Here is a 24,771-nt window from a genome sequence, read left to right as displayed (position 1 = left end):
GCATGTGATATAGTAAAGTGACTCTCAAACTATGTCTAGACCCCTTTTTAGACTACAAGGGGACAATAATTGTACACCTTAGGACTATCTCTGACTCCAGAAATCTCACCAAAGTGTAAAATGTAAAAGCTAGAGAATAAGAATGCCAGCAAAATCAGACGACGGCAGGCAGGGAGGGAGGGGTGGAGCTGTATGAGCCAATCCACCCTCAGCTGGATGAGAACTCAGGGTGTCCAAGATGGAAGGAAGGAAGGCAGCAAGGGAGGAGGCAGCAGAGCTGTGTCCTGTGTGTCCTCAGGGCACTGAGGAGACCTGAGTTTTTTTCAGTGTCAAATGTCTATTTCTGAAAATAATAAGACAGTTACTTATCTTTATTAGGAATCTTTGTAAGTAAGAGGCTGTGTAACTAATGAAAGGGGGAAACATAAGCTGCTGGCTGGGGCTTGTGCTGTATCCTTTAGTGTACAGATGAGGCTGTGGTAAGGATTCAGTGTGCATCAAGGCTGTGGCTCAGAACACTCTCCCTAGCCCTGTGTACTGTAGGAGGCTTGGCTCTGGGGCACTTTCTCTCCCTCTCCCTCTCTTCCCCCTCTCTTCTCCCTCTCTCCCCCCTCTCCCTCTCTGTCTCTCTCCCTCTTTCTCCCCTCTCCCTATCTCTCTTCCTGCTCCCTCTTTCTTTCTCCCCATCCTTTCCCCCTCCTCTTTTCTTGCAGCTGTTACAAATTAAGGACCACCATAAGGGAAGAAGCTGCCCTGAGCCTTGGGCTTCTCTCTGTCTCTGTCTGTCTGTCTGTCTTTCTGTCTGTCTCTCTCTCTTTCTCTCTCTCTCCCTCCCTCTCTTGTTCCCTCACTTCCCCCCTCGTCCCCCTCCCTCCCTTCCCTCCCCTCCCCTCTCTCTTCCTACCTCTCTCCCCCCTCCCCCACTCTGCTTTTCATTCTTCCCAACTCTTGGTCCTCCCTACCTTGATGCCTTCCTGTCACCCAGCTGACTTCAACCATATGTTTTCCAGTCATTTCTTTGTTCGAGGGTGGGTTTACAGGGGTTAATCTGTCATTCCTCCAAGCCAAATCAAAAATGCACATTCTTATTACTTGAAAACTAAAAGGACAAAACGGGAAATCAAAGTATGACATAGTAATAAGAATATGTAATCCTGTTTTAATCAGAGAATAAGGGAAATTTTTCAGAGACCAGAGTGTTGAAGACCACTTAGGATGTTTTGAGGGGCTCCGGGAGAAAGGGAAATGTGGATAGGAATTCTTACAAACTAAGGAGAAGTTTACGTCTCAGAAACTCCTACATGATCCCAGAAGTTTGGCAGCTTTTGTGCATGGTGAAATGTGTGCTTCTAGGAGGGAGACTGCCCTGGGGCCCTAGGAGTTACATTATCTGGTACTGCCAACATGCAGGATGGCAGGCAGCCTCCTTGGCACTTGAAAACCAACCTACCTCGCAAGCCATCCCATTCTGGAAGGCACTGGGGAGGCAGTGGTGAAATGGCACTGTGTAGCAGTGGGTCTCAGAGGCTTAGAGAAGGCTGAGTCAGTCAAGGGCCTGAGAAGGTTCTAGTAAAAGTCTCAAGAGGAGGAGACACAGTAGGACAGCTGAGCCAAGGCATAGATACAAGGAGCTCATAGGCAACGTGAGCAGCTTGGAGTCTCACCAGAAGCCATGTGAAACTATTGGAAGGTTTTAGATGTGGACACCGATCACAGTGTGCTGTGTGTGACCCTTCCTCCTGTGTGGAATAGACTGGATAGAAACTACTGATCGCAGAGAGACCCACACCCAGGCTGTGATTCCTCTAGATGAGGTGGTAATCATCTGTGATAATTATTCAACTTTATGTCACTATAGTGAAATATCCAAGGTAATTAACTTCTAAGGAGAAAGGGTTCATTTTGGCTCATGGTGGCTCTAATCCTTAATTATTTGAGTATGTGGTGGCGTAGCATATGATGTCAGGAGCATATACAAAACAAAAAAACAAAAAAACAAAAATAACCCACATTCCTCATGGCCAGGAAGCAAAAGAGAATGAGAAAGAAGACAGGGAGGGAGTATGCTGTAACTGCCCTCAAGAGTGTTTGCCCAGGAACCAGAAGCCCTCCCATTAGGCACTGTGACTTAATGCTAATCAAATTGCCTTGGGGACCAAGTCTTTAACACATGGACCTTTGGTGGACATTCAAGATCTAGAGTAGAGGGGTAGTTTATACAAGGAGATAGATTAAAGAAGCAAGCCTGACCCTGCTTGGTGATTGGTTAGAATGTTGCCAGGGATAGAGATGAGGAAGAAAACATGGAGAATTCTTAGAGCTGAGAGCTGAATAAAGAGTTCTGTGAGTTGCTAGGGTGAGATCACAAGGTTGGTTCTAACCACAAATGGACTGGTGGATAGTCACATAGGGATGTGATCTGCAGCTTGCTCGATAGCTCTCGGGAGAGGGGGCTTGGATGGAAGTGCAGGTGTTGTAATTATTCCTTGGGTCCTGGTAATTGATTGAAACCTTAACTGTGGGAAAGTTTGCCTGGAGTGAGTGGCTGAGTGAAAAGAGTTTAGTGAAAGATGAAGGTGAAGGATAGAAGTAGGAACCACACCTGTAGGTAGAGAAGGGAAGCCAGGGGCCAGCATGTTTCTATCATGAGAGTTGCTATCCAGAGAGTGAAGATGCCTCCATTGGCTTCAAGAATAAGGAGGGCCTTACTTGCCTGATGAGAGGTGATTTCAGCACAGTTGAAAGGTGTAGAAACAAGCAGAGAGAGAACAGGGGTAGACAAACTCTTGAGTCTAGCCTCCCTCCTGCCATGCTTGAGACCTGTGAAATGTTCAGAGATTACATGTTAACTCCCAGTAAGCTGCACCTGAGTGCAAGTGGGCTTTTGTTTGGCAAACGAAATGTCTAAATACACTTCTAAACCATTTAACACAGCTACGCACATTTTTTTTTTGCAAGTACTTCAAAACAAATTAACGATTTACATCATTCCTAAATTCATCTTGGAGCCTTGGTATTGTGGTCTAGCAATGGCTTAACACACGTTACGTGTGAATTCTGGAAATAAACCTTCTGAGAGCTGGGTGTGCTAGCAGGATGAGCTGGAGACAGGAGGATCAGCTCAAGGCTGGGCCCCTCTCTGGAAAACAACAATTATGAAGTATGCTGATATGTTTGCTATCTCCTTTTGTCCTGAAACTCTGCTACAGACTGTAATTGAAGATTCAGATATGAAAGCAGTCTGTGCTCTCCAAGGATTGAAGTTATTAGAACAGATGTGTGCTTTACAGTTTGCCCCTAGTGGGTTACAAATCTTAATGTACACTTGATCATAAAAGCAATATTATGGGGGCAGTGAAGGGGAGGAAAGGACATTGCTGATTTTGGTCACATGACCCTATTGTGATTCCCATTAAAAACATGGATATAAATGTAGTCATATTGGGCCTTAGATATCTCCAGCCTCCTTGTGGCTTTGTTTCATCCTTTTGGTGATATAACTTTTTCTGTCTGGACCTGGTTCCTCCAAACAGGTTCCTTACCAGGAGATCCGTGGGCAGGACAGGTTTAGGTCTTTAGAGCTCGGATTGCAAAACTCATCTTGAGGGTCAGTAGGAGGGCTCAGCAGGTAAAGGTGCTTGCTGCCAAGCCTGATGACCTGAGTTCAGTTCCTGGAACCCGCATGGAGGAAAAAGAAAACTGACTCCCACAAGTGGCTCTGTGTCCTCCACATGCATGTCAGGATGACACGCCTGCCCACACACATATACACACACCTACACCTACACTCACACACAAAATAAGTAAATATAATTTCAAAATTTATATCATCTTAATCTATAAGGCATTTTCCATTCAATAGCTTTACATAAACAAATATTTTCTAATTGCATGTTATTAATGTTGCATTTTAATGCTTACAAAATTCGAATAGAAGTGGACTTAACAGTCCAGATAATAAATGAGAAGGCAATAGGTGATGTCTGAAAAATCACAGCCTAGTAGAACCTTCAATAGTCAGTGGTAGATTCTCAGCCACTCCTCAGACTTGTGGGAAGCTGTGGCCTGAGAGAGAGAGCAGTCTAGACACACAGACACTTGGCAGGGAAGACAGCGGGATGAGGGCCTCACCACATCTGGAGTTCTTCTGAGCGATGACATCCTTCAACCTGGAGCCAAAAGCTGAAACAAAATGTTTCTCCTCTAAGCCTTAGCTTTATTTACCTTTGTGTTTTTTCTTCTGGGCTTCTCTAATACCTGCACACACACACACACACACACACACACACACACACACACACACACAGCATCTCATAAACACAGACACATACCATCACATATACACATACCATCATATACAAACAAACACATCATCACACATACATACACATAAACATACACCCATCTCACACACACACACACCATGGCATACAAACACACAAACATGACATCACACATATATCAAACACCATACCCATAGCACACATATATCACACACACAGATCACACACAAACACACATACATCTCACACACAAGGCTTACATCACATGTATATCACACACACACACACACACACACACACCACACTCAAAAAGAAAGAAATGCTAACTGTACAGTCCATCCCTTCCATGGGCTGCCTGACAATCAGTAGATTGCCCGTGTTGTGGCTGGCCGTGGTTAGATTGCAGCACTTCATCCCAGCTGTGACATGCAGACTTTTCAGAGATTAGTGAGTCTGTGCTGCAGGGATGGCTGTATTGGGGGGATCTGGGACTTTTCTCATTATGGAGCCTCATGGTTACCACAGGGAAGACCGCTGGCTGTGTTTGTGATGACTCTGTAGAAAGCCGTACTCCAGACTGAAAGGAGTAATTTCCATACACAGCGTCTGTGTTCCTACAAAAGGCCCTCACACTTCATTGTCCCCAAGAGTATGTGGCAGGAAGCTAGGAACCTCAGGTCCAGCCCCAGTACTGTCTTGTGGTTGGGACCCTGCTGGTGCTAGGCCTTATGGGAAACCATTTCCTGAGAGAAGCTCCAGGAGAGATCAGGTTCCTGGTTTCTAGGAGAAAGTTCCTCCTGTCTCCATCCTCTCTTTAGTGTGCTAAGGCCTGAGGGCCTCAGATTGTGTTTATTCCAATGAGGTAATGCTGAACTAGCAGAGGACTGCTCATCTGCATCAAAATGGACTTAAAGATAGATGTTTCACAAGAGAATATTCAACGGCCATTAAATGTATTTATTAAGTGCTCTCAACATCATTACCATACGAGTAAGTTTTAACTGTCAACTTGACAGCCTAAAATTATCTGGAAAGGAAATCTTTAGAGGGAATTAAGATTTTTTTTTTTAAATATACTGTGTACATGCCTGGTACTCTCAGAGGTCAAGAGAGGGGGCCAGATCCCCTGGGACAGGATTGTCAACAGCTCTGAGCCATCATGTGGGTGCTGGGAACCAAGCTCAGGTCCTCTGCAAGAGCAACAAGTATTCTTTTTTGTTTTTCCTTTTTTCTTTTTTTTTCCCCCAAGATAGGATTTCTCTGTGTAGCCCTGGCTGTCCTGGAACTCACTTTGTAGACCAGGCTGGCCTCGAACTCAGAAACCCGCCTGCCTCTGCCTCCTGAGTGCTGGGATTAAAGGCGTGCGCCTCCATGCCCGGCTGCAACAAGTATTCTTAACTACTAAACCACCTCTGTAGCCCCGTGGGAAGAGAATCTTCGTGAGGAGTTCTCTAGTCCAGGTTGGCCCATGGTCTGACTGGGGAGGAGGTTCTGGTTTCTGGGCTCTCTAGCATCCTTTTAGCAAATGGTAGGCCATACCATTCCCTAGGCAGGGGTTCTGAACATTGTAAGGGAAAGGAGAACACAAGTAGGAGCAGCAGTGCCTGGATTCTGTCTCTGCTCTCAACTGTAGATGTGATGGATGGACTGAGTTCCTACAACCTGGAATCATATGCCAAGCAAGCTTCCTTTTTCCTACTTCTTGCCGGGCTATCCAGCAGAACCCCACTAGTTAAGATACAGAAGACTGCATCTCCGCCAAACTGCCCATGGGAAATGCAGTAGGAAAACCATTCTAGAACCTGTGGTGTACTAGTTCCTAAAGCTACATTAGCCCTCAGTGATTCAGCCATTCAAATCCTAGGTTTTATCCAGGATATGTGATTCCATGTGTTCATCTGAACACACTCACAAGACCTTTCTTTCCTTGGGAGTGTTATCCCAAACACAAAACAACTTACCTGTCCGCCAGCAGAGGACCAGATAAGCAAATGTTAGGACATTGATGTAAGGTCATACAGGAAGAAAAGGAAAGAGTTACGCAGAACAGCACTCTTGGACTCACAACCTTGACAGTCAGAGAGAAGACAGATGCAAATGAGTGCATGTTGTCTGGTTCTCTTAAGCCAGTCTAAGGTCACATATGAGATTCATTACTGTCAGTGTGAGGAGCATTGTTGGTGAAGGACACTGTAATGGTGGATGTATCTATCCATGCAAATCCACTGAACTGCTCACTCTTGTGTGTGTGCAATGTGTGCCTCAGTAAAGCCAAGTGTGCTAAAATAACTTCCCACCACCTGTGCACCAGCCACCCAGGTATAGGTCCCCATCTGCACACCTGTTCCCATGTCTGTGGTTTAGATCTAGAGACACGTGAGGCAGTAGAAACATGGGAAGTTGAAGTGTGGGGCATTTTATATATTGTGGTATCTCTTGATTGGCTCAGACACAGGGTGTGAGCAACTATATTGAGGAATATGGCAATAAACATTTGTCAGAAATTAATCTGGACCTCAGTGTTCTTGCCGAGGAAAAATGTAACTTCTGATGGAATCCAGTGGAGAGACTCTTAACAGGCTTTCCTTCCCAGGCGTGGCAGCAAGAGAAACAGCCCAGGCCCTGAAAACACTGGCCCAGGCTGCCCGGGGAGTGGCGGCATCCACAAATGATCCTGAGGCTGCTCATGCCATGTTAGACTCTGCTCGGGATGTGATGGAGGGCTCTGCCATGCTCATCCAGGAAGCCAAGCAGGCACTAATTGCACCTGGAGACACAGAGAGTCAGCAGAGATTAGCCCAGGTGAGCCCGGGAACCGGGAACCATGGTTACCAGGGTTGCATACACATCAGCTACCTGCTCTGTGGACACGTTTTCCTGGCAGGAATGCCTAGGACTCAGCAGGTATTTGCAGATCTGTCTAAAGTGTGTGTGGTAGCAAGACTGACTGACCATACTTGGTACTCAGTGTTTTGTCTTACCTACTATTTCCCACACTAATGTGGCATCTACTTAATTCATTGTCAACAAATGACATGAGGGCTTTGAACTCTGCCTGCCTTGGGACTCTAGACATAGCGTGCTTGCTTAGGGTTTGTATCCACTTCAATAAACTACTCTTCCCAGTCTGCATGGTGAGGAAGATATAATACAGGTCCAGTTATCCAAAAGTTCTGAAAAGACTCCCCTAACCTCTCCAGGTGATTCTTCAGCTGGACAATGGAACCAACTGGCTAGGGACAATCTGGAGAGTGTTGTTGACATGGAACTAGAAAGATGTTTTAGGCTTTTAGATTAAATAACACCCCCCCACCCAGTCAGTATTCCTGAAGGCCTGTGAGGACAAGGTGGCATTGAGGACATCTTCAGGTCTGCAGGAGGTCCCCTCTTTGCCTATTGTGAAAGTGAGGTCTTGAAGTGTGTCAGCACCAGAGGGTCACTGAGAAGAATCAATTACAGTCTAGCTCTGCTCCAAAGTCAACTTTGGGGACCTGCGCAGAGCCCTGCAGAAGATGCCTACGATCTAGGACCATGTCTCATATTAGAGAATTCTGTGTTTGGGTTCCGGAGCTGTGGTGGCTCCTGGCCTTGGGGAGCAGATGACATGTGCAGCATGTAGTATCCCAGCACCAGGGTAGCAGAGATCAGAGGCCTGGTGATTTAGTTAGCAGAGTTGGGTGGGTGCCAGTGAATAATTCCCACATTAGTGTCAGCTCTGCATATTCGCTCTGCTCTTTCTCAATGAATATGCAAAGGCATTTGCATGGGAAGTAGCTTTCTTAAGGTGTCTTCCTCCCTCTGTGTATGTGTATGCAGGTGGCCAAAGCTGTGTCTCACTCACTGAATAACTGCGTGAATTGCCTTCCTGGACAGAAGGATGTGGATGTCGCCTTGAAGAGCATCGGGGAGGCCAGCAAGAAGCTACTTGTAGATTCGGTGAGGACCTTGTCTGGGAGGGGATACCTGGTGTCTTCCTGCACCCCACCCCACCCCCAAGGAGAGAGGGTGACTTTCCTTCCTTGGAGTCTCTGGGCATCTAGGCTTTCCCATAGGAATCTTGGTTTTTCTACCATTTTCCATTTCCTTTCTGGTTAACAAAGTTCGTGAGTGAGGACTTGTCGGGGGTAGTTTTTGCTGGTATGAGTGCACATGTATGTGCAGATACATGTATGCATATGTGTGCACACATACCTCTGGAGGCCAGAGAGCAGCTTCAAATGTCCCAAGTTTCCTTTGAGGCAGGATCTTTCAGTGGCCCGTAATTTCATCAGGTAGGCAAGGCTGGTTGCTCAGTGAGCTTCCCATCTTACCATCACAGGGCTACATGTGTATACCACCACACCCAGATTTTTTGGGGGGGAATCGAACTCCAGTCTTTATACTTGTAAGGTAATTTTTTTTAATCTATTGAGCTATCTCCCTGTCTCCCAACGTGGAGCTTTGAACATTGACTTTTTTTGAGTATGTGATTGCTCTTGAGTCATCCAAATGGGACAGAAAAGAGGCTTTGATCATCCAGCTCTTTCTTAGGGCATAACAGATAGTGACAGGCAGTTCGAGAACAGAGGGGCATGTGTTCAACACTAATTAAGAAAGCCGGGATCTTAAAGGTTTTTGCCTTGGGGCTCTTCCCTACCCCACATTGAAGGAAGCTTAGCACTCATCTGTCTGCTTCTGGTTACAAATGTCCAGCAGTGACAGGATATAGCTGTCTCCTGAGAGGCTCTGCCAGTGCCTGACAAATACAGAAGTGGATGCTCACAGTCATCCATTGGACTGAGCATAGGGATCCCAGGGAAGGAGCCAGAGAAAGGAGCCGAAGGGGTTTGCAGCCCCATAGTGGGAACAACAATATGAATTAACCATTACCCCCAGAGCTCCCAGGGACTAAACCACCAACCAAAGAGTACACATGGTGGGACTCATGGCTCCAGCTGCATATGTAGCAGAGAATGGCCTAGTTGGTCATCAATGGGAGGAGAGGCCCTTGGTCCTATGAAGGCTCTATGCCCCAGTGTGGGGGAATGCCAGGGCCAGGAAGTGGAAGTAGGTGGTTGGTGAGCAGGGGTAGGGGATAGGGGTAAGGTGTTTTTATGAGGGGAAACCAGGAAAAGGAATAACATTCAAAATGTAAGTAAAGAAAATATCAAAAAAAAAAAAAAAAAAGCTACGTAGGCTGATGACACAAGAAAACAGAAACAAAAACAAATGTTCAGCAATATATATGGGTCCTTAGTAAAATCTGCAACTTTGATGACTGTAATTCTAAAATCAATACTGCACTCGGTGTGTAGATTTGTAAACGTTTTTTACAAGGACGACTAATAAAAAAATTGATGGTCATTTGTTAAAAAGAATGTGATTTGAAGTTGGCCATCATCGACCTCTTAGTTCTAAAAAGCTTAAACTGAGAGTTTCCATCATGAAAGACACAAAATAGGGTGGGGAATGGATCCCAGAGCTGAGTTGCTTGGACATGAATCCTGGCCCTGCCGTCTCAGTGAGTGTCAGTGACTTGACACTAGCTGCTTCCACCACAGGTAGCTCTCTGGTGTCCACAGAGTGTGCTTTCTGTAAGTGTGGGTGGATGGATGGATGGATGGATGGATGGATGGATGGATGGATGGATGAAAGGATGGAGATGTGTGGAGGGTCCAGCTTAACATGGGCTCACACTAAGCAGAGCCACTTGTATGAACTGATGCCATAACTGCTCCAAGGTATTGCAGGGAAGGCTTTTAATGTAGATGTGAGGGGAATTACAAACTGGGATCTGAAGAGTTCAGAGCAGGGAGAGAAAGTCGTACACTGAGCATGGCCAACAGATTTGACCCAGCCATGAGAGGAAGTGGGGGTGGGGAGGAAGAGAGGAAGATGAGAGTGAGGGCAAAGGATGCAGAGAGGGAAGGAAGAAAGAGAGAGGGGAAGAGAAAGAGAGACCTGTAGAGCACATGACTGAAGTGGCAGGGTTATATGGTATGGGGAGGGCGGGGTTGTGAGCTGGAGAAGTTCAGGGTAAGGGGAGGGATAAAAAGAGCTAAGAAGAGCCACAGGTACTTGTTATTCTGAGAGCCTATAAGCCAGCATGGCTTTGTATGTAATAGGCATCGCAGATAGCATTTGTTTCTTTTGGACCTGCCATCTTTTAGTTGAGTGACTCAGAAGCACAGCCCTGGGCAGTCACTGTTCCTTCCACAGTCCCCCTCGCCGCCCCTTACACGAGGTAAAACTTCCCATGGCATTGCCTTTTGTCCTCCTAGCTACCTCCAAGCACAAAGCCCTTCCAGGAGGCCCAGAGTGAGCTGAACCAGGCTGCTGCTGATCTGAACCAATCTGCTGGGGAAGTCGTCCATGCCACAAGGGGCCAGAGTGGAGAGCTGGCAGCCGCTTCTGGAAAATTCAGTGATGACTTTGACGAGTTCCTGGATGCCGGCATTGAGATGGCTGGCCAGGCACAGGTGGGTGGGAAGGTGGTTTGTGCTGCTCACTTGAGTCTCCCTGTTCTGGTAGACCACCCAGCTGGGGGCATCTGGGTGGATGGGGAACAGGATCCTGTAAAACAACCTGCAGCGCCTTCCTTGACTGCCTTGGAAATTCTGTGACCTCACAGGCTTGGTATGCCCGGTGATGATGGTGACTTTTTCCCACGATCCACCACCAAAGCCTATATCCTTTACCGGAGTTGGGGGATGGGGGGTTGGGAGCGAGGAGAATTTTTATCAGAACTGAGGTCAGTTAATGCATGAACACGTACACACACATGCATGTGTATTTGTGGTTTAGTGAACTCAACTTGAATGAATTACATCTGGGACCTCCGAATGATTAAAAATGACCTCATTCAGATGGAGAGATGAGCTACTTGTTTATAGCTAGGGAACATGACTGGTCTGGCATCAGATTGCAGGACTGGTTTTTTGGTAGTTTGGTGAGGTTTTTTTGTTTGTTTGTTTTTTGGTTTTTTTTTTGTTGTTGTTACATTTTCTACAAAAGGTAATTTATCAGTTAGCAAGCTGGGTGAGAATTCTGTCCTTCCCCAGTCTGAAACTTCTGGGACGCTGTCAGCTTTGAATATCTACACAGAGCTTGTCCTTTGTGCCAGGCTGGGACGTACAAGATGCTTGACAACTCCAGCATTGTTAAGCAAGATGCTCGAATCACTGTCCGGTCTGTGTACTGGTGCGGCTCAGTTGTTCTCCTCCCAGCCCTGCAACGCTCCCGTAGAACAAGAAAGCAGGACTCCTGGCTGACCCTCTTGGACATGCACTTCTTTCTCTGCCTCATGCATCTCTGAGCATCTGTTTGAGGACGAGTGGACACTAGTCACACGTCTGCAGACTGACTGCCCCGATACAGTCTCTGCCTCCACCTGGGGACTTGCTCCTAGCTCCCTGGCTGCTTCTTGGAAAACTGTGGTCAGTCCCATCTGACTGTTTCCTTTTGACTCTGCAGACAAAAGAAGACCAGATGCAAGTGATAGGGAACCTGAAGAATATCTCGATGGCGTCCAGCAAGCTCCTGCTGGCCGCCAAGTCTCTCTCTGTAGATCCTGGAGCTCCCAACGCAAAAAATCTCCTGGCTGCAGCTGCAAGGTAAGAGCAGGACAAGGTGTGCCTTGTGGATGTGTGAGCCATTCTGGATTCTGTTGTTTTGAATGGTGTGCCCAACATCCTACCAGTTTCTCACTGAGCAAAGACTTGCTGCCTGTCTTGTTCTCAGGCGTAGAGTAAACTGATGGGAATTCTGACATTTTGTAAAATTAACTCATTCCTGTATCTTTGGCCCAGTAAGAATGTCTTCCATCTTTCTAGATGAACTCTTCAGTTCTTTCTTAGGCTGCACTGACCTGTAAACATGATGGCTTAAGCCATCATGATAATTTTTCCTTTTCCATTTTTATGCTTATGTATAATATGGTGTGTGTGTGTGTGTGTGTGTGTGTGTGTGTGTGTGTGTGTACATGCATGTATGTGCATTCAGGTATGTATTCACATTTATGAAGATCTGAAGTTGATGTTGGGAATAGTCCGTGAACCCACTCTGTTGATCTTCCATCTTATTTATTGAGGCAGGGTCTCTTAGTCAAATCCAGAGTTGGCCAATAAGACTAGCCAGCTTGCTCTGAGCAGCCCCCCTCCCCCCCCCCCCGCCCTGCCCTGCCCCGCCCCCATCTCCTTCTGCCAAGGCTGTAATTACAGTTGGGCCACCACATTCACTTGGTACTTTACTTAGGTTCTAAGAATCTGAATACTGGTCCTCGTGCTTGCTCAGCAGGCTTTCGAACTACTGTGCCATTTTTCCAGTCTCTACATGGATTGTTTAAAGCAGATTTATGTTGTTCAGATTGTGCAAGAAGTACATGCTCACTAAAATAGACATTGGGAAATATTTACAAGCAGTGCTCAAGCCGTTTTTGTAGACACTGGGCATGCACTACATGCTGGCATCCATCTTGGACTAGATTTTACATATCTATCCATCACTTGCCGAGGGCACTCTAGGGCCAGTGAGGTGACAGTGGGTGCACACTGGTTTTGAACCGACTTAAAACACGAAGCCAAGTTTGGAGTGATTTCTGCACACTTCCCTCCAGTTGCACTCACTTCAGGAATCTAATATGACTTCTACTCCGTAGCCACCACTGTGACACATGAGCTCAGTAGGTAGGATTGACTGTTGGCTTGCAGGTCACTGGGCTGCAGTGATGGCCCAGGGCCATCTGCACAAGCAGTGTCTCATTCATTTTCCCACACTTCGAGCAAAAGCTGCGTTGTGATTTTGTGGTGTTGTATACATTCTCAGTGTTGTTTTATGTCACTTATGTATAACACTGCTAGGGCAGTGGGACATTAATTGAGAGGTGACTGGAGGAACAGAATAGGACAGACTTCAAAATGTGCACACTGGTGATAAGCTTCAGTTCTGCCTGCATTTTTATTCATTTTGATTTGTTATTTATCTGTTTATTTTGAGACGGGGTCTCTCTGTGTAGCTGTGGATGGCCAGGAACTCCTTTCGTAGACTAGCCTGGCCTAGAACTCCCAGAGGTCTACTGGCCTGTGCCTCCCCACTGTTACAATCAAAGGCATGCACTTGGCTTGCTTTTGATTTTTAATTTTTTTTTTGTTGTTTGCTTGTTTGTTTGTTGTTCCTGCCTTTAAGCTGTCAGAATTCAAAAATCTGAATTCTAATTGAAGGCACTTGAATAGTTTACCTGCTTGGTCAGGTGTTCAGCTGGCTCAACCTGCCCAAGCTTTGCTGCCTATGAAATGGGACCTGAGTGTCAGCTACCTTCAACTGTTCTTAGCCTTCATGGTACTAGTATTGACACTCTGTCTCTCTTCCTTTCTTGACTTTAGTAAAATTTTTAAATCTGTCTGTCTTTTTCGTGGAGGCTTAGACAGTTCTCTTGCATGTCCTTGGTTTGATCATTTTGCTTCTGTATTGCTGTGACAGTGTATCATCCAACAAGAATTTCCCCAAGGGAACAAGAATTTCCTTTGGTTTGCAGCTTGAGGGTGCAGCCTGTCATTGCAGCATAGTCATGGTGGCAGGACTGTGAGGCAGTTGGTCACATTGCCTCTGCTATCAGAGAGCCAATCGATGAATGCTGGTGCCCAGAAGTGCAGCCTATGGAATGGTGTTGCCCACAGCTAGGGTTGGCTTCTCTCCTCTGTTAACCCAATCCAGAAACTTCCTCCCAGGCATGAGTAGTGCTCGATCTCCCAGGTGAATCTAAGATCCTGTCAAGGTGACAGTCAGTATGAACCTTTGGAGCAGTGGGCTCATTTGGTGGCAAACAGTAGCCAGAGCTCTAAGTGACTACAAAATGTATCCTCCCATCAGCCTGCTCCAGCCTGTATTTCCTGTGATTTCTCTGGTAAACAAATGCCCTCCCTTGACAATGGGGATGGGGACAGGGTGAGAGTCTGTTCTATTTAGTCCCCATTTCTTGAAAGGATGCTTTTTTTCTTTTTTTTTCCCTGCCAAGAGGCTTTGGGGAAGACAACTGACGTTTCCAGGTGTCTGAACTTCCAATGTTTTTTATTACCTTCATTTTTTGCATCATTTCCAAATTGTAGTTTCCAGCTTTAATGAGCTGTTCACTCTCTTAAACTGTGGGAAGAAGGGGAGAATATAAATTGGTTTTTTAAAAGCCAGCTACAGAAGGCCACACAGACTAGAAAAGAATTATGGCTCCAGCTATCCGCAGGCCCCCTGGTGGTGACACTGAGAACAGGAGCCCAGATGAAAACTCCCAGCCTGTGTGACCCAGCTTTTTCAGCCTGACAGTGGGGGGGGGGGGGGGGGGGGGGGGGGTTAACGCCACGCCCAGTAGGCACTCAGAACATCTCACATGGAAGTGCTGGTGTGGAATGTGCTAGTGCTGTCAACCTTACTGTACCCCTTGTTGTTGGGGGCTCTGCGACCCTTCGTGCTCTGGGCACAAATGAGGTTATCTCTTCCTCACCTCTGGAATCCACTTCAGCATCTTGGGGTTGATGATAAGCTTTGGTTGATGGCACCTGTGGGAAGAAGTTGGGTACTGCCTGTGCCCATCTCAGTCATCTCCTGTGTGGCTAGCCAGGCTCTGGCCTTGTCTTCAAAGTGGGTGGAGCGGGAGGGCCTTTGTGAACCATTCATCTGACTCCGCCCCACCCAGGTTGGTTTGTTAGTCTGAAGCACCTTGAACTTGGGGCTGGAATGGAAATTCTGGACTGCAGCTGCAGGAAGGGCTTGTTCCCTCTGAGCACTGTCCCTTCTGATTGGTGTCACTGTGCATCACCCTGACCATGAAGGAAAACATGGTACTTTCTAATGACTCCCTAATAAAGCCCTTTTTAACAAGCCATAAGCATCCATCCTACAACTGCTATTTTGGGATTCTCTCTTGAGTTTGAGAGTGTTTCTCTTCTTCTCATCCTTCCTAGCTGAGCTTAAATGGAAAGCCATATTTGATCACATACTTCAGCTAATTGCCTTTGTATGTTGGCAACGTTGTTTTCCATCTAATTTGATATTCTGTGGCAAGCTGAGAAACCTGTTGAATACAATAAGACTCCTTTTTCTCAGATGGTGTCACTAACCACATGGGTCTTATTTTGGCCTTGCTTGCTCTTAGCTGTTCTTCAGCTGTGGCAGGTAGGAAGTGAGAATAGACTTTTGAGCCATGCCAGACGTCTGGACCTATCATAGCACTGCAGAAGAGGGCTTTGGGTCAGCTTTAGAGTCAAATAGGCAGGCATGGATTTAAGTCTTCTTCCTATACCTTATTTATAGCTTTCTCATTAGGGAGTCATCACCTCTTTCTGAATTTCCATTTATGAAACTTGGGTGATTTATTGCTTTTACTGACACATACTATTTTTATATATTTATTGATACAGTATAATAATTCAGTATATATGTATAATGTACAATTATGATATCTGTGATTAGCATTTCTAATGGCTCAGCATTTATCATTTCTATGCAATTCCAAGACTTACTTTTTAATTTTTTAAAACTTTGTGGTGTGTGTGTATGTGTATGTGTGTGTGTGTGTGTGTGCGTATGCTTGTGTATTTACATCTGAGTGTGGGTGCCAGTAGAGTTACATGTAGTTGTGAGCTACCTGACATGGATACTAGAAACCAAGCTCCCGTCTTTTGAATGAGTAGCATCCTCTCTAAATCACTGAGCCATCTCCCCAGCCCCCTAAGACTTGCTATAGAACTGTAGCACTGTGGACAGTGTGATATTAGAGACAGAATAGACCACTGGTCAGGGGAACAGAAGAGAATACAGAAGCAGATTCCACAGACGTAGCCAGCAGTGTAATTACAAAGCAATTCAGTGGGGAAAAGATGGCGTCTCAACAGACTCTGTTAAAACAGACTTCTGTTTATCCCTAAACTCAAAGCAAAACTTCAGTTTCTCTTTCCCACCTGGTAGAAACTAACTCAGAATGGAATTTGAGTTTCTAAATTATTCCATAATCCAGGACATGGCAAGCCAGAGACTACTCAGGAGAGTGGAATCTTTGCAGGAAAAAAAAAATGGGTTTACTTTATAGGTTCTGAAAATAGAAATACACATAAAACAATACCATGGGCTCTGATGTAATCCTCTTGGTATTAGTAAAAAAATAAAATATAGGTATTTCAAAGAATAGAACTTGGGAAAGCTAATCAGGCCTAATAGCTTTTTCATCCTTTACTGGTAAGTAGATATTTTAAGTCCCAGGCACATTTTACTATCTGAAGTATTTGAAAATAATCAAAATATATCAAGGCTGACTGGATAATCTTATTCCTTGAAGACTGCTAGAGTAGGGTCCTGAAATTAGTGTCAGTGTAGACCACTGCTGTTTGCAGCTTCATTGTCTCTCATGAATATATCAGAAGACAGTCTGAATTTCTTAAGGGAACTGTTAAGAGTCTTTGAGAAATCAGACAGTAGCATGGTAGGGAATCTACCTTTCCTCGCTCTGGCTGTGTTTTATTCAGGTTGTAGAGAGAGAGCTTGTTGGGGGGCCTTGGGATCAGAGCGTAAACAGTCATTTGATCTCTGCTAGAGGTGTTTAACAGTTGTTGACAGAAATGGCTAAGATCAAAATCTCAGGTGACAGCAGATGCTGGCGTGGATGTGGAGAAAAAGGAACACTCCTCCATTGTTGGTGGGATTGCAAGCTGGTACAACCACTCTGGAAATCAGTCTGGTGGACCCTCAGAAAATTGGACATAGTACTACCAAAGGATCCTGCAATACCTCTCCTGGGCATATACCCAGAAGATGGTCCAACTTGTAATAAGGAAATATGCTCCATAGCAGCCTTATTTATAATAGCCAGAAGCTGGAAAGAACCCAGATGTCCCTCAACAGAGGAATGGATAGAGAAAATGTGGTACATTTACACAATAGAGTACTACACAGCTATTAAAAAGAATGAATTTATGAAATTCTTAGACAAATGGATGGATCTGGAGGATATCATCCTAAGTGAGGTAACCCAATCACAAAAGAACACACATGATATGCATTCACTAATAGGGTATATTAGCCCAGAAGTTCAGAATACCCAAGATACAATTTGCAAAACACATGAAACTCAAGAAGGAAGAAAGACAAAAGTGTGGATACTTGGATCCTTCTTAGAAGGGGGAACAAAATACCCATGGAAGGAGTTACAAAGTTCAGAGCAGAGACTGAAGGAATGACCATCATGAGACTGCCCCACCTAGGGATGCATCCCATAAACAACCACCAAACCCAGACACTATTGTGGATGCCAACAAGAGATAGCTGGCAGGAGACTGATATAGCTGTCTCCTGAGAGGCTCTGCCAGTGCCTGACAAATACAGAAGTGGATGCTCACAGCCATTTATTAGACAAAGCACAGGGTCCACAATGAATGAGCTAAAGAAAGGTCCCAAGGAGCTGAAGGGGTTTGCAGCCCCATAAGAGGAACAACAATATGAACTAACAAGTACCCCCAGAGTTATCTGGGACTAAACCACCAATCAAAGAAAACACATGGTGGGACTCATGGCTCCAGCTGCATATGTATCAGAGGATGGCCTAGTCGGTCATCAATGGGAGGATAGACCCTTGGTCCTGTGAAGGCTCTGTGCCCCAGTATAGGGGACTGCCAGGGCCAGGAAGCGGGAGTGGGTGGGTTGGGGAGCTGGGGGGGAGAGGGGGAGGGGACTTTCAGAGGGGAAACTAGGAAAGGGATAACATTTGAAATGTAAACAAAGAAAAAGTCTATTAAAAACTGAATTTGCATGTAGTACATAAATAAAAAGCTTAATTTCAGATTTAAAAAAAACGAAGAAGAAATGGCTGACTTTCATACCTGAGTAACACCCAAGCCCACGCCCCTCTCTGTTCCTCCTAGAGCTGTGACAGAGAGCATCAATCAGCTCATCATGCTGTGTACTCAGCAGGCCCCTGGGCAGAAGGAGTGTGACAACGCCCTGCGTGAGCTCGAGGTGAGTGTCCTGGAAGGCTATGGGGATGGGAACTCTGCTCGGGCCGCCACATGGGCCACCTCTTCCCTGAATGGTGGGTGACATGTCTCTCTTCTATCTATGCTTGCCTCTCTCCTAGGTTGAAGGAGCTAGAGAAAATGGCATTCTGCAGTAATTTCACCCAGATTTCTCCCTTTCCTACAAAACCAATATGTATTTTGTTAATTAAAGGATTTTTTTTTTAATTCAAACAGGAAAGTGGTATTGGGTATAGGCTGCCAATGCATAGAGTTTGCCTACAAACTATTAAAGAGATTATTCTTGGATAACCGATAACCAAGAAAGAGACAGAAGCTGGGACTGGAGAGACAATCCAGTTGGTTAAATACTTCCCACAAACCAGGAGTACCTGAGTTCTAGCCCCAGACCACACATGCAGAAGTTTCTCATGATGGTGGAGGAAGTCAAGACAGGCAGATCCACGAGGCTTCCTTGCCAGACACCCTGACCTACTTGGTGAGCTCCAGGCCAGTGAGAGACCTTGTCTCACAAAACAAAGTCTGTGGCCCCTGAGGAATGACAACACCTGAAGTTGACCTCTGTCTTCCACACCCATGTGCACACATCTTCACACAAGCACACACGCACAATAATTTCCACATACATTTTATTCTGCTACATGCAGGGGACACACTGGAGGGGGTCAAGGGGCTCATTTGCCTCTTCATAACTCCTATTGACCTTTTGACTTGCATTCAAGGTGTGTGTTTATATCTGAAATTATGCGTGTTTCTCATAGAAATTCTTTAGGCAAAGAAAGCCATTGTGCCTACTCCTATGTAAAGCAGTCCTTACCTACCCAGATCCGATTGGATGGGCCCAGGGTATCTCAGTAGACATAAATTGTTTGTACCTCCCGTTCTTCCAGTTGTCCTCAGGGCTGGCATGGGTCTAACTTGGGGAGATACCGTGGCAGCTTCTAAAGGCTTGATCAAGGCCATGATGGTAGTGACAGGTGGAGTTGAAGTCAAAGGGGGTTCACCAGGGAAGGACTGGAGCAGCTGAACATTATTAGGAGTGGTTCTTACGTGGGTTCTAGTCTGCTTTCAGCTGCTGTGATAAACACCGTAACCAAAAGCAACTTGGGGGAGGAAGAAGCTGATTTGGCTTACAGTAGCCCTATAGTTCGTCACTGATGGAAGCCCAGGCAAGAACTCAAGGCAGGAACTTAGAGCAGAAACCACTGATGAACACTGCATGCTGGCTTCCTTCTAGGCTCATGTTCTGCTCAGCTTTCCTGTACATCTCAGCCCTATATGCCTAGTAATGGTGCCATTCACACTGGCCTGGGCCACCCTACATCAATTAGCAATCAAGAAAATGCCCCGTGACTTGGTCAAGGTCCCGTGTCATGGAGGCAGTTCTTTAGATGGGGTTCCTTCTCTCCACATGTGTGTTGGTCATCACATGTGGGCCATTCACTGCCTTAGCATGTTCATTAGCTCATGTCACCTTTTCAACATGTATGACACATATGTAGTTGGTCTAAATAAGATTTGTTAGCCTGGGTACCCTGTGCTTTAAAGGCTTCTTGGAATTACTGGTACTGAAAACGTGTTGGTTATCCAAAAAGAGGCTTTCAATGAAATAAGCTCCTGACTTGTGTAGCCCTCTTCCCTGTGTCTTTGAATGGATTCGTATCAGCAGCTCCCATTACCCCATGTGCACCCTTTGGAACTCAGCTCTGTTGTGATTTTCTTGATCGTGTCTCCAGAGGCAGCTGACTGCTAGTGTGCAGTCTCTTGATGATGATTCAAGGATCTGTCCCCAGCATGGCAGTCCCAGGAAGAACGCCTCATGGGTAGTGATCCAAGGTCATGGAGAAAGCTAGTGGTGATTTTTACTGACTTGGAGAGACAGAAAAACTGACCACTACCCGTTTCCTGAATGGGTCCCTAAACAAGAGTAGACATTTTCTATATATCTCAAATCAATAACAAATGAGCCACCCCAGTGGGCCACCTTTAGGGATCACCTTCTTCCATGTGCTTCTATTAGAAGGCCCCAGAACTGAGATATTGAGAGCCCTTCTTAACAAGAATGAACGTGCATTTGGAATGGAAGCTTGTCAGGGTTAGTTACCTAAATTGTGACAGCCAACAATGAATATGCTGCTTTGCATCAACTTCAAACTTTCTTCTAAAAGTCTTCCTGTAGCCCGGTGTGGTAGCACACCCCTTTAATCCTAGCATTCATGAGGCAGAGACCAGGCCAGCTTGGTCTATATAGAGAGTTCCTGGACAGCCATGGCTTTTTTATATAGAGAAACTCTGTCTTGAAAATATATATATATTTTTAAAAGCCCTCCTATTAAAAAAAGGTGGGGGGGGTGACTGGTGAGATGGCTCAGCGGGTAAGAGCACTGACTGCTCTTCCAAAGGTCCTGAGTTCAAATCCCAGCAACCACATGGTGGCTCAAAACCATCCGTAACAAGATCTGATGCCCTCTTCTGGAGTGTCTGAGGATAGCTACAGTGTACTTACATATAATAAATAAGTAAATAAATCTTTAAAAAAAAGCCTTCCTATACATACTAGGCCCCTCCCAAACTAAACTGACACCCCCACCCCACCCCCCAGCTGTGGCAACAGTAACCCAAGGCCCCAGCCCCTGTCACCACTGTTTTGTTGACAAGGAATCTAAAGTCTTGATGCCCTGGTCTGAGTTCCTCCTATGACTCTAAATGATTGATCAATTATGGCCCTAGTCCTAGTCCAGCAATAGGTAGCATTGGTTGTACTTGGCAGTGTCTTTTCTTCTGTGCCTCTGACTCACTCTCTAAGCTGTGTTCTCCGCTGTAGACTGTCAAGGGGATGTTGGAAAACCCGAATGAGCCTGTGAGCGACCTCTCTTATTTTGACTGCATTGAGAGTGTGATGGAGAACTCCAAGGTAAGCCAGTCTCTTTTAGTTACTCTCCTCTCTACTGAGATAACATACCTAACAAAGCAGCCTAAAGAAGGAAGACTTCCTTTTGGCTTAAATTTGACGGTCCAGCCTGATGGCAGGATTATGAGACAGTCAGTCACATTGCATCTACAGTCAGGAAGCAGAGACAGAGGAGTGCAGGTGTTCAGCTCAATTTCACCTGTTTACAAAGTTTAGGACCCCAGCCTTGGGGGTAGTGCCACCCACACTGGGTCATCCCTCCTTAATTAACCCAGTCTGGAGACCCCATCACAGACATGCCCAGAACCTTATTTCCTCAGTTAGTATAGATCCTGTCAGGTTGACAATCAATGGTAACTGTCAACTGCCTGCATCAAAATATGGACATCAGCGCTGCTCCTCAGTGGGGAGAAACAGGAAGGGGAAAAGTGAACATCTGCCTTGCCCCTGGGTGGCCGATATGGCAAAATCTTGTCATGCATCGTGCCCAAGTGTTCTTCCACATTCAGGGTCTCGCAGAACCTTGTGGAAAGTTGTGTAAATACCTGGTGATAGACCCCCGCCCCCCAAGGTTTGAAATCTGTGCTTTTCTGAGAGGTTCCCACAGGTTGCCCCTGTGGTCTCAGAACCCTTCCTTGAGAACCACTGCTTACATCATCAAATACGGGTCTCACTGTGAATCCAGACTGTGTTTTCATATAGAATACTGTGTTTCGTACTCATATACTGGAGGCTGAACTGCTGTTGAAAGTCTCTCTGTGATCTTGGCTTTCATGAAAGCCCCTTGTTTGTATTTTGTGATATCTAATCGTAGCATACAATTTTTTTTGGAGGGGAGTAAATATTAGGAGTTTTGGGTGGTTGGGAAGAGAAGTATTTTAAAACTACAGTGGCTTCAAGGCCTTCCCTTAGTAAGATTTGATTCCTTGCAGGTTAATTGGGTGACGATGGTAATTAAGAAAAAGCAATACTAAGAGCAATGTTAGGGAGCAATAATGAAGGAGAATGCCCAAGAATCAGAAAGTGCCAGTGATATACCAGAGAGACAATTGGCGGTTGAATTTTTGCCACCTGTGCATGCTGGTTTCCATCACTTAAGACTTGGCGAACCATCTGTATCGATGATGTCAAAAGGGCTCAGTTTATGTAGTTTATGTTGGGTTAAGACAAGAATTTCTTCTGTTCAGCAACTTCCATGGAATAGAGGACTGTCTAAATGGAGGAGGGTGCATATGACTTAAATACTTAAATTCAGAAATCTCCTTTTTTTTTTTTTTTTAGAAAGGGCCTCTTGTAGCTCAGGCTGGCCTTGAACATGCTGTATAATCAAGCATGACTCTGACTCCCCTGCTCCTACCTCCTAAAGTGCTGGAATTGCAGGTGTGCACACCACAGCTGGACTGTTGCGCCCAAGGTTTAAATGCTAGGCTAGCATTCTCCCAACTGAGCTCCAGCTCCAGCCTAGGAAGGCTCTCTTCCTAAAGGAGTTAGGGGCGAGGGAAAAATCCTGTGCTTACAAACACTCCCTAGCTACTCTGCTCTGCACATCTCTATGTAAACTCGGTTACTTTAGATATATAAAAATATTATAGTCATTTATTTTGTTTCCTCTTCAAAATGGCTTATTGCCTCAGGAAGAACTCTATGTCACAGAGACTTGACAATGTTATCTCTCGCCCAAGGGTGAATGAACATTTTCTACTTTATAATCTATTGCCCTGGGAAGCACAAAGTCCCCTTGTGCCACAGGCCAAAGCCCAGAGAGGATAGGGTACCAGATTTGGGATAGATGTCCTGCTCTGCCCATGTGACCTTCTGTATGATCTTTAGAAGACATTTGAGTTCCATAGGTTGCAGACTGACTGTGACAATCCCTATCAAGCCTTATTTGGGGACCAAAAAAGGACTGTAGCAGTGATTTTCAAAACTTGATAAATTAACCATGCAAGGAAGAGTGTGCCTTCTACTTTCTGGTTAGAATTTCAAGTCTAGCTCCCTAAATGTGAGTTTATGCTCTTAGAAGTAAATAGATCTAAGACTGGGCCATGTGCCCGCAAGAGGCCTTGTGTAGATTATACATGATGCCCTCTGTGTTGACTGAACCCCCAGGAGATTCTGATAACCCTTGGGTGCAAGGTTTGTACTCCTCTTATGCATTTGTCTTCATCATAGAGAGGTGGTGTGATTCTCTCGAGTCTCTCTTGGGTACAGTAAAGGCAAAGATGACAAATGTTTTAAATTAAGTCGCTTTAAGTATTCAAGCGGCAGGGTAACTTCCTGCAGCCCTGGGTTGGAAAAAAAAACTCAATGACTTGGTTGCTGTTTTGCAGGTTCTGGGCGAGTCAATGGCAGGGATTTCACAGAATGCCAAGACTGGAGACCTCCCTGCCTTCGGAGAATGTGTGGGGATTGCATCTAAGGCTCTCTGTGGGCTGACAGAGGCAGCAGCCCAGGTAAGAGCCGTGTGCACACCTTCTTTCCAGCCCTAGGACATAGTACATACCCCTGAGGGAGACCAGCTTCAGCTCCTCCAAGCAGTGAGATAGGAATCATAGGGAAGCTAATGGCTTCTGGGTAAGAGGGCCATATAGGCAGAATACCAGCCAGTGCTTCCAGGCACATGCGGGGAGAACAGAGAGACCACATGAATACTGCAGACCTGGCATCCAAAGGTCAGAAGCAGCTATTTAAAGCCAATGTTCTAGATAAATTGTCCCATAGAGAAGAGTAAGTATTGAGTAATGTAAAGGCCCTCAGGCTTTAGAATTGCACATTGGCCACATTCTTTAGAATAAAAAGAAGGGGGAAAAGGCCCTATCATGCAGAACTATGATATGATATTTACCACCTCCCCTTGGTTGACCCATGTCCCTTTCCAGTCATGATTGGGACCATATAACAAAAACTTCAAAGATGGCAGCATTTAGCCTGAATGGTTTATCATTGATGGTTAAGCTTGAACTTAGGAGATTTCGCTTGCTCAAAGACAAACATCCCTAGTTAAAAGAGAAGATTCCTGCCTAACCTTGGGCCTGCCCCTCAAACCACATGAGCTCATCCTCTGTTAGTTATTTCCTAGTGCAACCAAAGGGAACCCAAAGAAACAGCCTTTTCTGCAACCGTCCTGTTGGGCAAATGCTATCTTTTCTCCCCTCCTTCCCTCCTTCTCTCCCTCCCCCTTTCTTTCTCTCTCTCTCTCTCTCTCTCTCCCTCTCCTTCTCTCTCTCTCTCTCTCTCTCTCTCTCTCTCTCTCTCTCTCCTTCTCCTTCTCTCTCTCTCTCTCTCTCTCTCTCTCTCTCTCTCCCTCCCTCCCTCCCTCCCTCCCTCCCTCCCTCCCCCCCCCTCTCTCTCTCTTTCTTTCTTTCTTCCCTCCTCCCATTTGTCTTACTTGATTGCCTAAGCCAAGATTCTATTAGAAATAGTGACCTAGGCAAGGACCCTCTGGGTTAGGAGACCTTTGGGCAGCAAAGGCCCTAGGATGAACTGACTCCAAAGCTCCCTATGTCAGTTTGCACCGGCTATCTTCTGCCTCTTCGAACTATAAGCCACAGCCAGCTTCACACAGCCTCATGGTCAAATGATGGCT

At 45.7% G+C, this 24,771-nt stretch overlaps 1 protein-coding gene across 9 annotated transcripts in view; it reads left to right on the top strand.

Moving 5' to 3' along the window:
- The window catches only part of Tln2 (talin 2), a 416,961-nt gene that overhangs the window by 303,988 nt on the left and 88,202 nt on the right, over positions 1-24,771 (top strand). For 8 of the 9 annotated variants that reach the window (NM_001081242.2, XM_011242813.3, XM_011242812.3 and 5 more), the window contains 7 exons: positions 6,877-7,085; positions 8,100-8,219; positions 10,544-10,741; positions 11,736-11,875; positions 18,164-18,257; positions 21,099-21,188; positions 23,516-23,638. In NM_001081242.2, the coding sequence (NP_001074711.2) occupies positions 6,877-7,085; positions 8,100-8,219; positions 10,544-10,741; positions 11,736-11,875; positions 18,164-18,257; positions 21,099-21,188; positions 23,516-23,638 (974 nt within the window). Of the gene's footprint in view, positions 1-2,374; positions 2,471-6,876; positions 7,086-8,099; positions 8,220-10,543; positions 10,742-11,735; positions 11,876-18,163; positions 18,258-21,098; positions 21,189-23,515; positions 23,639-24,771 lie in introns of those variants that run through there. The other variant, XM_006511441.2, reaches the window with a different exon arrangement.

Source organism: Mus musculus, chromosome 9 (genome assembly GCF_000001635.26).
Source record: "Mus musculus strain C57BL/6J chromosome 9, GRCm38.p6 C57BL/6J".
In the NCBI taxonomy this organism is placed as follows: Eukaryota; Metazoa; Chordata; class Mammalia; order Rodentia; family Muridae; genus Mus; species Mus musculus.
This window is presented reverse-complemented; position numbering and strand designations above follow the sequence as displayed.